Source organism: Megascapheus bottae, chromosome 21 (genome assembly GCF_031878675.1).
Source record: "Megascapheus bottae isolate mThoBot1 chromosome 21, mThoBot2.hap1, whole genome shotgun sequence".
In the NCBI taxonomy this organism is placed as follows: domain Eukaryota; kingdom Metazoa; phylum Chordata; class Mammalia; order Rodentia; family Geomyidae; genus Megascapheus; species Megascapheus bottae.
This window is the reverse complement of record NC_143529.1, coordinates 6,801,959-6,816,994: the sequence shown is the minus strand read 5'-3', so window position 1 is coordinate 6,816,994 and position 15,036 is coordinate 6,801,959. Positions and strand designations below refer to the sequence as shown.

Below are 15,036 nucleotides of genomic sequence, written 5' to 3'. Positions count from 1 at the left end.
TTTTTCCTATAAATGGCATCACTTTTTATAGTTTAGTAATGTCCCTTTAGTATAGATGTACCATATTTGCTTCATCTATTCATCAGTTATTGGTACCTCAGTAGATTCACAGTTTAGCTATTGAGAAATAAACCAACAATCAGGGGATTGAAGTTATATCTCATATATTGATTAACTCTTGTTTGGATCTAGACATCCAAGAGTTGTATGGTAGGGTTGGAGGGTAAATCTTCTTTTAGTTTTCTGAGGAACATCTGTAGTGGTTATACCAGTTTACATTCCCTCCAGCAGTAAATGGGATTTCTTCCTCCCATTATCACCTTATATCCTTGCCCCTGTTTGTTATTGTTTTCTTGATGATTGACTTTCTGATTTGGATGAGATGGAATCTGAGTGTAATTTTTTTTGCCAGTCCTAGGCCTTGAACTCAGGGCCTGAACACTGTCCTTGGGCTTTCTCAAGGCTAGCCCTCTACCACTGGAGCCACAGCACCATTTCCAGCCTTTTTCAAAATATGTGGTACCGCAGAATCCATCCTGGGTCTTTGTGCATGCTAGGCAAGCACTCTTACTACTAGGCCAAACTCCTTTTGAGAACTGCCTGACTGCCTATTCAACTTATTTAGTTACAAATTGAATTATTTGTTTATTTTCTCCTTAACTCTTTGAGGCCTATATGTTTTAGATATTAATCTTTAATCCATTGAACATCTAGTAAATATTTTCTTCTACTCTAATTGTCTTCTGATTGTAGTAGTATATCTTTTGAAATGTCCAAACTTTAATTTTATGCAATCCCATTTGTCAATTCTTTCTCTTATTTGCTAAGCAATTGGAGTCTTATTTAGAACATATTTTTGCCAATGTCTTCAAATCTTCCCTATATTTTCTTGTAGTGGTTTCAAAGATTAAGATCTTCAATTCATCTTTTTTTCGTATATTTTTATTGTAATTAATAGAAGGGTTACATTATATTCACCAGATAGAAGGTGCATTAATTCACATATATTGATACCCTTTCTCATGTCTTGGTCCTTTGATGTTTGTGTCTGGGATAAGAAACAGAGGTATAGTTTCTGTCTTCTGCATTTAGATAACCAGTTTTCTAGAACTGTTTGTTTAAGGTTCTATTTTTCTCCAGTGTATGCTTTGTGGCTCCGTTGTCAATGACCAGGTGGCTGTCATGATATGCTTTTTCAGAGTTTCTGATCTTTTGCTCTTTACAACTGTTTTTTGTGCCAATACAAAGCTATCTTTTGGTTACACTGCTAATATTTTGCCTTCAATTTGACCCACTCCCCTGGAAGGATATTTCACTGATTTATTTTTGTTTGAAATAGTGGGATTTCTTTTACAGAAGTTGAGTTTGATTATTTCAGGATTTCTGCATTAATATCTTACACTTCATTCTCTACTTAATTTAGCTATATTTTCTTATATTTCCCTTGAGTTTCTTGAACTTCGTGCTTATAGGTATGCTCTTAAATTCACCCAACTTGTAATATGTCCCCTTTTACATTCTGTTGATCATTCTTATAATCATGCTTTTGAGTTCTTTGTGTTTTTTATCTCTTCACTGTCCTTAGTATCTGTTATTGTCTGGTTGCTGGTATTTAACGGTGTTCTTTTGCCTTGTTTTAAAAATACTGCTTTTGCTCTTGTGTTGAGACTTACATAATGGAGGCCAATTCATTGGTTGAATGTTTGAATTATTTCAAGCAGCACAAGGAGAGATTTTGACTTCTCTTTCCTCCTCCCCTACAAAAAGCACCTGGACTAAGCTGCAAATTGCTTCTTAATTTTCTCTGTCACCTTTCTGCTTTGTCACAATTTTCAGCTGAATTGTTCTTCTCATATGTTTCTTGGTAGTCTTCCTCATTTTTGCTCTTCCAAATAATTTTTCTGTAATCTGATTCTTCTCATTCACTGACTCCAGCAGAAAAAAATTCTATGCCATCTTTCTTCTTTCCCACTTATATGAGCATATAGCAATTCCATAAAGGGATATCTTTGTGATACTTCTATATATGCATATTTGCACTTGGATCATATTCTTCCTAATTCTTTCAGTAACAGTTGTAGTCATCAAAGTGTTTTATGCTTTAACGATTCTATGAGCAATTGACTGATTTCTGCTTTTCTGTAAAGAATTTCCTGCTTACCCTAACATTTACTACTTAGTGGTTATCATCTAAAACTTATAACTTTCTCATGTGTTTCACAATAAAAAAAGTCAAAGAAGATTGAGAAACAAATTGTATGAGAAAATAAGCAAGTGCTAAACCACTAACTTACGAAGATTAGTAAGGAGCTCCCTCCATTCCTTTTTTTTTTTCAATTTTATTTTATTGGTGGGGTGATGTACAGAGGGGTTGCAGTTACATTCATCAGGTAACATCAGGGTACATTACTTCTTGAACATTGGAGCTCTCTCCATTCTTAGGTAAACAATAAATAGGGAAATATTTCCTTATTCCATGTTTGGAAAATAAGCTGTCACTTCCTTTACCTGCTCTTTCCAAGAGCGTGCTCTAATAATTTGCCTCAACATTGCTTACATTGTATTTTATACTGCTTCCTCTCTCTTCATTCCTAGGTTGTCTTTGTAGATGATGTCAATATGCCTGCCCGAGAGGTCTATGGGGCCCAGCCTCCCATTGAGTTACTTAGGCAGTGGTTAGATCACTGGAATTGGTATGACCTCAAGGATTGCTCTGTGATTAAACTAGTGGACATTCAGATCATGTGTGCTATGGGACCTCCAGGTATATACTCTGATATGATGATTATTAAGATGGAAAATCACTCCAGCTATTTCTAGAAATGAAGAAAAAAAGAGAAGCCCAGTGAAGCAATTTGAATGAACATGTTTTCTGTAGTATGTATGTTCTATATAAATTTGCCGCACCGGCCACCTCTGAAAAGTGGGTGACTTTGGTGTGCCATTTACCCTCCACCTTTTCCAAATACGTTATTCTCCTTCTTTATGGAACTGAGCTTCTCATTTCATACCCCTGTATTTCAAGAAGTCATCTTCCCAGAACAGTTCATTTCCTTCCTTTTTGTTTTCTTTAGTGCTTCATGCTGATAGAATTTTTCTGATTTCTCCCAATTAATTCCTATTTTGCCAGTCTCTGGTTTTAGGCAGGCTGCTAAAAGGCGGAAGGAACTTGCCTTTAGGTTTTTAAAGAGAAATTTATAAAGTGAAATGATTTTCTATATGAGAAAACAATGTTAGCATTACTAAAATGACTTGATTCAATTAACTAGAAATTGCTAACTGCTCTCTTACTGACATGGCTGTGTGAAATAATTCTTGAGTGAATAGCTCCCTTCAGGAACTCTTTCGTGTATTTACCGCCTATGTCAATCTTTACTAAATACTTGATATGGATAATTGCTAAGAATGACTCTTTTTAATATTTAGGTGGTGGTCGAAATCCAATAACTCCTCGATATATGAGGCATTTCAATATTATAACAATCAATGAGTTTAGTGATAAATCCATGTTTACCATATTCTCTAGAATCTTAACCTGGCATTTAAAAATTTGGTAAGTATTGCTTACTTATTTTTCTATATCACTGTCATAAATCTTAGAGACAAGAAACATAAGAAGTGTTTCCATGAAGATAATCCTGTTCCCTTCCCTTCTTCCCTTCTTGTGGCAATAACCCAGAGAAGCAGTGTGTTCTGCTGGATAACATGCATGTTGAAATCATCTTCTGAGTCTCACAGGGATGACAACGAAGGCTAGAAAGGTTTTCCAGAATGGACTGCGCTGATTTTGGTTCCCACTAGTAGAACTCCTGCCCTCTACAGAGATGGTTAGGTCTAATTTTGAGGATGTCACTTGAAGCCTGTTCTGTGGGGAATTATGTCTTCCTAACTCCCTAATTCTTACTCACAGGTGCATGTATTTCAAGGATCCATGCTCATGTAGTAATGCTCTGAACTCCCTGGGGGCCCATTCTTGGGAAATCTCATTCCCTACACCAGCCAATGGTGATGGAGGAGACATGCCAAAGATTAGAGTCCATCCTCAGCAGAGAATATTCTTTCTTTGTGTTTCTATTCTAAATTGTGTTCTTTGCAGTACCTCAGCTCAGTCTTTTACTTACTTTCCCTCCCTCCTTCCATCTCTGGCTTGCTTGTTCTCTCATTCTTTTGTTCCTATTGTGGGCCTTGAACTCAGGGACTGTGCGCGGTCTGTCTCTGGGCTTTTTCGATCAAGGCTAGCATTCTACCACTTTGAGCCACAGTGCCACTTCTGGTTTTCTGGTGATTATCTGGAGATAAGAGTCAGGTTGCCTTTCCTGCTGGCTTTGAACTGGATCTCAAGTAACTAAGATTACAAGTGTGAGCCGCAAGCACCTGATTTGCTCTTCTTTTTCATTATCATGTATCTTTATTTTCTCCAGAAAATACCTATTTCAGTAATGTTCTTTATGGATACTATTTATTTAGAATTGAGAATACCAGGAAGTGAGAGAGCTTGTTTGGTGGACACTAGATTTGGAGTTACAAATGGGTTTTTTGGCTGGCTCTTCTGTTAAGTTGTTTAAGTAGTTGTAAATCCACTATGATGATCTTTCTTTGCCCACAAGGGTTCCTTTGGACATAATACGAAAGCACAAATGGCAATAGCTGTACAAGAAATCAAAGTTAATGATTGTTATAACAAGAAATGGGGAATTTTACAAATCAAATGAATGCAACTAGAACTAAAATTTTATTACTGGTTACCTTAAATGTGGCTTATATAAAATATTTCTATATATACTCTTATTTTTCTCTCATTTAAATTCTTTTCCAAAGTTATAAATTTCCAGAAGATTTTCTAGATCTGACCACACAGATTGTAAATGGCACAATGACATTGTATAAAGATGCAATGAAGAATCTCCTGCCTACTCCAGCTAAATCTCACTATTTGTTCAATCTTCGTGATTTCTCACGTGTCATTCAAGGTGTTTGTTTGTCAAGACCAGAAACAGCAGAAAATAAAGAAGCAATAAAACGTCTTTGGGTTCATGAGGTAAAATTCCATGTTCTTTACATGCAAGAAATACAGATTCATCATGCAAAAAAGAAATATTTCAAAATTTATATTGTTGAAGTATATTTAACTATTTGAGATAATTCTTATATATTCAATGCTAAAGGTATTATTCTATGGTTCTGTGACTAATAATCCTATATTTAGGAATTTCTAGTGACTTAATGCATATTTTGAAGCAGGTAAATGCTTTAAGTAATTTAATCCTCATTATTCTGACAACAGAATATATCAAAAGTAGCAGTTCAAGGTCAGAGAGCAAAAGACTATGCAAAGATGGAAACAAAATGTGTAACCCAAAATGTGTAATTTTAATCTGTAATTATTTTAATTTTATAGTTAATTTAATTGTATGTAGCTAACAAACATGGAAAATGGGGATGTGCAACTCTATTAAACTATGTGTTAAAGTCACTATGGAGAAAGTCTTAACAAACCAGTTTCTGTAGGTTTTTAAGATAAATTGAACACCTAAATCTTTATGTACTCAAAAATGTATCCAAATTTGGGGTCTACTCTACTGGGAAATCTTGGTCTCATCAACGTCACTAAAAGGGTTCTCTAGTGAAGACTGATGATTCTCATAGTTAGTCATAAGAACTTATTTAACCAGCTGATGCATGCCATATCACTCAGATGTATATTTAGTGGGGCCAAAGGGTAATAAAAATAGGCTGAAAGCTGGAGCCAGAAAAGTTCCAGGGGCTGATAACACTGAATTCATCTGAAGAAGTATGCCTTAGCTTGTTTAGACTATAATAACAATGAAGTATTTCTTAGTTTGTTTAGACTATTGTGACAAAGAAACTTTTAAAGCTTATCCATAAAAAGCATTTATTTTTCCCAATTCTGGAGGCTAAAGGGTCCATGATCAAGGATTCTGTATGTGCTGCTTTGCTCACACTACTTCTCCCCAGGTGCTCTCATGGAACCTGAAAGATGCCTAATTATCTTCCAAAGGCCCCATTATTTAACACCATCTTAATCCTAACCTCTGGTAGGATTTCAACATATTAATTTTGTAAAGACATAATGATTCAGACTATAGCAAAGTGCCTTGCCTAAGGCATAATTTGGGGAGGGGAGCGAGTTGTGGGGCTTGATTTCTGGGCCTGAGTGCTGTCCTTAAGCTCTTCAGCTCAAGGCTGTTACTCTACCACTTGAGTCCCAGCACCCCTTCCGGTTTTCTGGTGGTTAATTGGAAATAAGAATCTCACAGACTTTCATGCCCAGGCTGGCTTTGAACTATGATCCTGAGATCTCAGCCTCTTGAGTAACTAGGATTATAAGCACAAGCGACTAGCAGCGTAGCTTTAAGGCACCATTTAAAAACATTTTTTTTTTAATATCCTTTTTTTTGGGGGGGGGCCAGTCCTGGGGCTTGAACATAGGGCCTGAGCAATGTCCTTGGCCTTTCCTCAAGCTCTACCACCTGAGCCACAGCACCACTTCCAGCTTTTTCTATGTATATGGTACGGAGGAATCGAACCCAGGTCTGCATGCATGCTATGCAAACACTCTACCACTAGGCCAAACTCCCAGCCCTAAGACATTTTGTCATGAGCAAATTATGTTCCAAGAAGCATCTCATCTGGCACTCTTCACCTCAGGAGTTTTGTCCTTGATATGCTTCCTTCTTGGAACATTCTCCATTGTCCACCAGGCTTCTATGTCTGTTTCCTTCCTAGGGCTTCCTTAATGTTTAGTCTGCCTGGGGTGATTTTTTTCCCACCTTAATACTGATCCTCCCTACCTTTAATCAGATCTCTTCTACTCAATGTGCTCTATACTGTCCTCTCTATTTAATACTAGCTCAATGCCCTGCCCCCACATTAGCAGTTTTGTCTTTTCCTATCCAGTTCATTTATCTGCTTCTAGCCTACCACATAATTTGTTGGGTGTATTTATTTTCTCCTTCCTCAGATAGCCTCATGCTTCCACAAGGAAGTGATTTTTTTTTCATTCATTTATATGTAGCACCTAAAACAATGTTTGGCACATTGTTCTCAACACTTCAAAAAAACTATGAAGTTATTGAACTCAATGCTCTAATTTGTACTTTATTTCTGTTCATTCAAGAAAGACTCCTTCAGGGTCTAATATGAATCAGAGACTGTGGTAGGCAGCTTTTTCTTCTACAGACAGTGTTATCACATTAGAGGGCCCAATATAATTCTACAAAGTAGCTTCAAATATTAAAAAAAAGAAATAAAACTAGCTTTGCTATGGCTCTCAAACTTTACTGAGGATATTATCTAGTTTGATGGCTGAAGACAGATATGCTGCAAAACTGCTCCAAGATACAATAGAACAAATGAAAAAAAAATAAAATCTGTCATGCCTCAAAGATGTTACCAAACCATAGGAGAGAGGATACTTGTAAATCACATATTTAATAAGTGCAAAGTAGTTAGACTACAACAGAGCTTGTTTTTAGTAATATAATTTAATAGGAGGCAGATCTGAACAAATATTTCTCCAAATGTGATTGGACAATAAAAACATAAAAAGACACTCAAAATGCAGTGAAATATCTTTTATACCCAATAGGATAGCTGTCATCAAAACAGTGGATGAGAACACTTAAGGGTGAGAATGTGAAACAATTGGAAACCTCCCATAATATTTTGGTGGAAATGTAATATGAGAACTAGTTTGCCGTGCCTGTGAAGCTACCATTTCTAGAAAAAGGAATGATGGCATTCAGTGACTGTTTTGCCAAGAGTCTCAGATTCAAACCAGGATTCTCCCACACTGTATCCTCATACCAAGATGATTTGTTGCATTTCACTTCTACTGTGTATTTCTCATGAACTGTCATTTTATTTGGGCACAAAATCCATGAGATTTGTAAAGTAGGTCTCGTATTTCCAGTTTACAGGTGAGAATGCTGGCACAGATGATTTTAGTAGTTTGGCCATATAAGCAAGTAGGATCCAAAGTTCTGCTGACAAAAATACATATGAGCACGGCCTAGTGGTAGTGTGTTCATCTAGAATGCACAAAGCCCTGAGTTCGATTCACCGGAACCACATACACAGAAAAAGCCAGAAGTGGTGCTATGGCTCAAGTGGTAGAGCACTAGCAAAAAGTGTCAGTGCCCAGGCCCTTAAGTTCAAGTCCCAGGTCTGGCAAAAAAAAATACATATGATATATGGTATGGGCATACTAGTCTACCACAACCAAACACCATAGACTCAGTAGCTTGAAAGGAGAAGTTGATGTTCTCAAGTTCAGATCAAGGTGCCATCAATGTTAGTGAAAATTAAAAAGAAGTAAAAATGAAAAATAGGGTGAGCAAGGAAGAAAATACCAGCGTCCCTCTTTTTGTGAGGACATTGCTATCCATTTATGGCCCTACCTGGATAATCTCACTTACTCCTAAAAAGAGACTATGCACTGGGATAAACCAATGACTTTGAAGAAACAGTTGTCATTTGCCTCACACTTGATCATTTCAGTCAGTCTCAAAACTGCATATAATCTGATTCATTTTAGAGGAGTCACATTGGCAGTGAGTTCCAGCAAAAGTAATCAACAGATGTCCCAAACAAATCCACCACCTAAAACATTTCCTCTTCAAAATCAAACCAATAATATCTATGGGCCTTCAATACTTACAAAAAATTGTCTCATTTGGAAAAAAAGTGTCATGGTGAGGATAGTAGCAAACCCTGGAAACCAGTGCCCGGCTCTGTGATCCAAGACTGAATGATCATCAAAGACAGACCTGCCTGAGGCCTCCCCTCCCTTCACATACACACAAGCTACCTGAGGCCTCCTCAAACAACCTCTCAGTTACCAACAACCAAATGTCCAAAAGGGTGAGAGTCAAGATTCAGACTTAAAGTTCATTTTACAAGTCTAATTCGGATGTGCTTATAAGAAAACCTATAGAAATTTGCTGTCAGTGTTTTCATATCATTTGTTTTATAACTGCTAGTTCAGGAACACGAAAACTTAACAATTTGCTCCTAAAAAAAAAAAAATCCCCTTTCCAAATGATACAGGTCCTTCGAGTCTACTACGACCGCCTTCTGGATAACTCAGACCGAGCTTGGCTGGTTAACTACATCCAGGACGTTCTGAAGAATTATATGTACGAAGATTTTCATGAGCTGTTTAAAAGCCTAGACTTCGATGCCGATGGCGTGGTGGAGGAAGACGACCTGCGAAGCCTGATATTCTGTGATTTCCATGACCCCAAGAGGGAGGACATGAGCTACCGAGAAGTGAAGAACGTGGATTCGCTCCGGGTGATCGTGGAGTCCCACCTGGAGGAGTACAACAACATGAGCAAAAAGCCCATGAACCTCGTCCTGTTCCGATTCGCCATCGAGCACATCAGCCGCATCTCCCGCATCCTGAAGCAGCCCCGCAGCCACGCGCTCCTGGTCGGGGTCGGGGGCAGCGGCCGGCAGTCGGTGACCCGCCTGGCTTCCCACATGGCCGACTACTCCGTCTTCCAGGTGGAGATCTCCAAGGGCTACGGCAGCAACGAGTGGCGCGAGGACCTGAAAGTGATCCTGAGGAAGTGTACCGAGAGCGACATGCACGGCATCTTCCTGTTCACGGACACGCAGATCAAGCGCGAGTCCTTCCTGGAGGACGTCAACAACCTGCTCAACGCCGGCGAGGTCCCCAACCTCTTCGCCTTGGATGAGAAGCAAGAAATCTGCGAGAAGATGCGCCAGCTGGACCGCCAGCGGGACAAGACGAAGCAGACGGACGGCAGCCCCATCGCGCTGTTCAATATGTTCATCGACCGCTGTCGCAACCAGCTGCACGTGGTCCTGGCCATGAGCCCCATCGGAGATGCGTTTCGCAATCGACTGAGGAAGTTCCCGGCCCTGGTGAACTGCTGCACCATCGACTGGTTCCAGGTATTGCTTCTAGGAGGGTTGAATCTTTACCAGGACTTTTCCCCCCCCCACCTCCCCGCCACACCTCGGGAAACGTTGGTTACAAAAATTATTTGGGCCCCCATCATGCTTCTCAGTGGATTTTTAATAGTCAGAATCATCATGGAAAATAGGTAAGAGTATGTGTTACCAATCTCAATATATTACAGAAAATTTACCTTACCCCAGACAGGATTCCGATGGAAAATAGAGCCTATACACCGAACGCCTCCATGGAGCAAAGACTACAGAAGTGTAGGAGGGGTTAAGGGAGCCAGGAGGGTATGGCATTCACACCAGTAATCCCAGCTACTCAGAAGACTGGGAGCTGAGGATTGCTGTTCAAAGCCAGGTCAGTTAGGAAAGTTCATGAGATTCATCTCCAATTAACTACCAAAAATCCTGAAGAAGAACTATGGCTCAGGTGGTAGAGCACTAGCCTTGAGGGAAAACGCTAAGGGACAGCACCCAGACCTGGAGTTCAAGGACCAGTACTGGCACAGAAAGAGAGAGGAGCAGAGAGGGGAAGAGGGGGAAAGGAGAAGGAGAGTTTGGGAAGATGGGTAGAGGAGGAGAAAGCCAGAGGAGATAGTTCAGGGCTCAGCAAGTGGTGGAGTAAGAGCAGGAAGTTGTTACTATCCCAGGTACAAAAGGGCAGAAGGTAGGAAGAGGGCATCTCCTGGAGAGGAGAGCCCTAAGACATCTTTCCAGTAAGAGCAGAAACCAGAAATTCAAAATTCATCTGTTATGTTCAGCGTGTCTCTCTTCTCTTACATGCTTCTAACCTTTCCAGTAGCCAACCCCAGCAATAATGAAAAGGAGAAGAGGGGACGCTTTGTTGTGATCCACTTCTAATTAGAAAGCACAGAGCTGAGGAGACAAGGATGAGAGCATATGATAGAGGTGAGGGAGGGAAATAGAAAAAGGAGACTAGGTTTGATGGGAAAAATAATTCAGTTCTCCTTTCTGGCTTGAACAATGCATTTTCCACATGGATAGTTAGGAAATTTGTGGACTGTGGCTGAGATCCTGAGTGAAGTCTAACGCGTAAGAATTGATGATCTTGAACATTTACATAGACTCCCCATATTTCCTGGTAAAATTATTTCACGCTGAGCATATTTGTTGTACTCTTTGCCTGTAGTCACTCTTACTTGAAGTTACAAATGAAGAAGCAGAGCATCCAAGATGTCTTCTTTCTTTGAGCTTACTTTCAAATAAGCAAAACACAGTCCATCATACAGGGTAACAAAATAAGGGAGCAAAGGCTTTCTGGACAAGCAACCTCCAAGACGAAACCTGACAGACAAAAGTACCAGTACCTAGAGAAGGTATTGAGATAGGAAGGAAGGAATGAGAAGGAGAAACCATCAGGATGACAGGAGCTAATGAGAAGTGGCATACTTAATGTGTGAAGGTCAAATCAGGGAATGATTCCAAAGTTTATTTGAATTATTATGGGATATATGCTAGACAAATGTCAAAGGACTGTGATGGGAGTAGATTGATGGTTTTAAAGGATTCCTGTGGGATCTTATGGGGGTGAATGAAAGTAGCCAGTGTACCACTGGAAAAGTCCAGGAATATAGTAGAGACCTGAGTTGGGATAGCTGTGGTAAACACAGAGGAAGAGAATGCAGTCAGAAGCCATTTTAGGCAGGCTGCCTGTATGCATTGTTCATGGCATGGATGGAGGGTGGAGGAAGAGGATCAAGATGAGTAAGATGATTCCTGTATTTGGCTCCCGTGACCTACTGAACAGTGGTGAGACTTACTGACTTGTAAAAGATGCCACTGTCATGTGGGAGGTAGAATTTGTATTTGGGGATTACTGACTTTGAAATGTCTAGAAGTCATTCAATGTACATCCAAGAGGTTCTAATTTACGATTCTGACTGGGGGAGAGAGGAGAAGGATAATAGCATTTACCTCAGAGAATTGTTGAGAGAATTAGTTGAGATAATATCAGCAAGGTATATGCAGAAACAGACATTGCATGCTAAGATCTTTCTTTTCTTTCTTTCTTTCTTTCTTTCTTTCTTTCTTTCTTTCTTTCTTTCTTTCTTTCTTTCTTTCTTTCTTTCTGTTTCTGTGGGTCATGGGGCCTGATCTCTGGGCCTGGGTACTATCCCTGAGCTCTTCAGCTCAAGGCTACTGCCCTACCCTTGAGTCACAGCCACACTTCCCATTTTCTAGTGATTAACTGGAGATTTGGGTCTCATGTTCTTTAGTGCCTGGGCTGGCTTTTGAACTACAATTCTCAGATCTCAGCCTCTTGAGTAGCTAGAATTAAAGGCATAAGCCACCGAGCCCAGCTTCCTTACTTCTTTCTTGCTACTACAATATTCATGAATAAGTTCTCTCATCCCACAACAAACCGCAAAGAATTGCTGTTACACCAGCTTCTGCTATCCACTTTCAACCATGCAAGTAAAGGACATCACCCCTTCCCTTCCCTCTGGCTACCCCTACCCATCTCTAATACCCTACAACTATGATGAGTTCCTATAGTAACAGACTTATATACTATGATCTTGATGAAGCGCTAAAGCATTTATTTTAAATCTAGTCATGGCCTGAAGATGCTTTAGAGGCAGTGGCCTCACGATTCTTGGAAGAAATTGAAATGTCTGAGGAAATTCGAGATGGCTGCATCGACATGTGTAAGAGCTTCCACACGTCCACTATTATTTTATCGGCATCCTTCCATTCTGAACTTCAGAGATACAATTATGTGACTCCCACCTCTTATCTCGAATTAATCTCTACCTTCAAAGTGTTGTTAGAAAAGAAGAGAAGGTAAATACAAAATTTTATGTATATAAGTAAATTATAACTTTTAAAATATTCATCTATAGAAAAATGTTTAGCAAAGATACGAGAAATCTGTTTCATAGGAGTAGACCATTTTGTTAAAACTTCCATTGATTTAGCCTGTTAACCCATAAACATGGAGGGGGGAGGTAAGAGGCCAGTTTTAATTTTTATGCACAAATAGGTCACCTAATATATCATAAAAGAATAATCATTGCCAAAATGAAGGTGTGTCCTCAGAGGTGTTTGGTAAGACCCAAGCGGTCTCTTTTGACAGTGGTGTTTAATAATTATCACTAAAGATTTTCCTTTGATCAGTAATTAGATGACATAGAGCCTTCCCTTTGAGTCCCAAGTTGCTGAGACTGAAGACATGCCCACTTCATCTACTGACATCCCTTCTCTAATAAGGAAGCATCAGTGCATGTTATAAGCTATAGAAAATGCTAAACTTTTCTAAAAACTTGACTCAAGAACTTTAATAGTGAGTACATGTGTTAAAATTTTTTTAAAACTTACTTACATTCATCTAGAAAGTTAAAAGGTTACAAAGGTTTTGTAATCTACTTTAAGTGAGGGTCTTCAATTCATACCGGATCTTATTTAAAAGCTTATTTAATTTTTATTTTGCATTTATATTTTTGATGTATATCTACTTTTTTTTTTGCCAGTTCTGGGCTTGAGCTCAGGGTCTGAGCACTATCCTTGGACTTTCTCAAGGCTAGAGCTCTACCACTTGAGCCTCAGCACCACTTCCAGCTTTTTTTTTTTTTCTGTGTATGTGGTACATATGCTACGCAAGCACTCTACCACTAGGCCAAACTCCCGGCCCAATGTATTTCTACTTTTAAAGTTATGATTTAACAAATCAGTCTTCCTAGTATCTTAAATAATTTACAAATCTAGTGTGGTAAATTTACACATGTGTGAGACTTAAGTCCTGTTCAATGTTTAAACATCTACTCAGTTCATGAGATTTTTACCTAAAAACACAAATCTCAATCTGTGGCCCAATTACATAATATTTGTATAAGAATTTCAAGGCTATGGGGCCGGGAGTTTGGCCTAGTGGTAGAGTGCTTGCCTAGCATGCACAAAGACCCGGGTTCGATTCCTTGGTACCACATACATAGAAAAAAGCCAGAAGTGGTGCTGTGGCTCAAGTGGTAGAGCCCTAACCTTGAGAAAAACCCAAGAACAGTACTCAGGCCCTGAGCTCAAGCCCAGGTCTGGCAAAAAAATAAAATAAAATAAAGATTCCTGTTTAAAAAAAAAAGAATTTCAAGGCTAATCTATTAATCTAATAGAACCAATTCTTTAAAACATTAAAAGTACACTTAAAACACCAATGGTCACAGATTTCTTGAATATTAATACTTTCATTTGATATTTATTATAGATTTTTATAGCTATTTCTAAGCTTTTCAGTAGCAAACTCATGATCTCAAGCATTTCAAACCATGTTAGTCACTTCGGCCCAGATGCTACTTGGATACTGATATGGCATTTCCTGCTTCTATCCAGGAAAGCTGCACTATCCTGATCTCTGTAGCTCACACCTGAGGGCCCATGCAATCAGGGATTGTTCTTTGGTTCTCTAGACAATTGTCTTTCTATGTAGATCTTCCAGTTCGTTACTTACTGCTCTTCCATTTTCCTGAACCAAAGATCCTTGAAGACTCTGATCAAATTTTAGAAACCACTCATGGTCAAGGCTTTGGTTGTTCCATGGTTAAGGCTATCTTAACTGAAGACAGGATTATAGTAATGAGATGCGAACTTACAGAGAGGTTGAAAGAACTTTCAAAGCATCTTCAAAATTTATCATTTTAATTCTTAAATTTTTATTTCAAATTCTACAGTACAATAAAAAAATATAGATTCCTCCTTATCTCCACTAGCATCCCTGCTCTGTGGTTAGTTTCCTTAGTAGAGAAAGCAGATATAACCCAGAAGTAAGGTCACTGTCAAAGAGTCATGGATGATGTATAATGGAGCTGTCTCATTTGGGCAGGGATCAGATCTTCCCTGTGCTTGCTGCACAGTCTTTTTTTTTTCATATCTTTTTATTGTAATTAATAGAAGGGTTACATTATATTCACCAGATAGAAGGTGCATTACTTCACATACATTGATACTCTTTCACATGCCTTGGTCGCCATTTCCCTCCCCCACCCCCACCCCTCATCTTGTTTTCTCCCCTTCCCTATCTGATTTCAAATAACCAAGTAAGCATATATACAATATATCAGATAACCAGGT

At 39.0% G+C, this 15,036-nt stretch overlaps 1 protein-coding gene across 1 annotated transcript in view; it reads left to right on the top strand.

The window, feature by feature from the left end:
* Dnah7 (dynein axonemal heavy chain 7) overlaps positions 1-15,036 on the top strand; it is a 193,010-nt gene that overhangs the window by 106,116 nt on the left and 71,858 nt on the right. Inside the window, exons 38-42 of the mRNA XM_090354519.1 lie at positions 2,596-2,764; positions 3,427-3,553; positions 4,819-5,038; positions 9,070-9,942; positions 12,530-12,759. Of these exons, the coding sequence (XP_090210645.1) occupies positions 2,596-2,764; positions 3,427-3,553; positions 4,819-5,038; positions 9,070-9,942; positions 12,530-12,759 (1,619 nt within the window). The remainder of the gene's footprint in view (positions 1-2,595; positions 2,765-3,426; positions 3,554-4,818; positions 5,039-9,069; positions 9,943-12,529; positions 12,760-15,036) is intronic.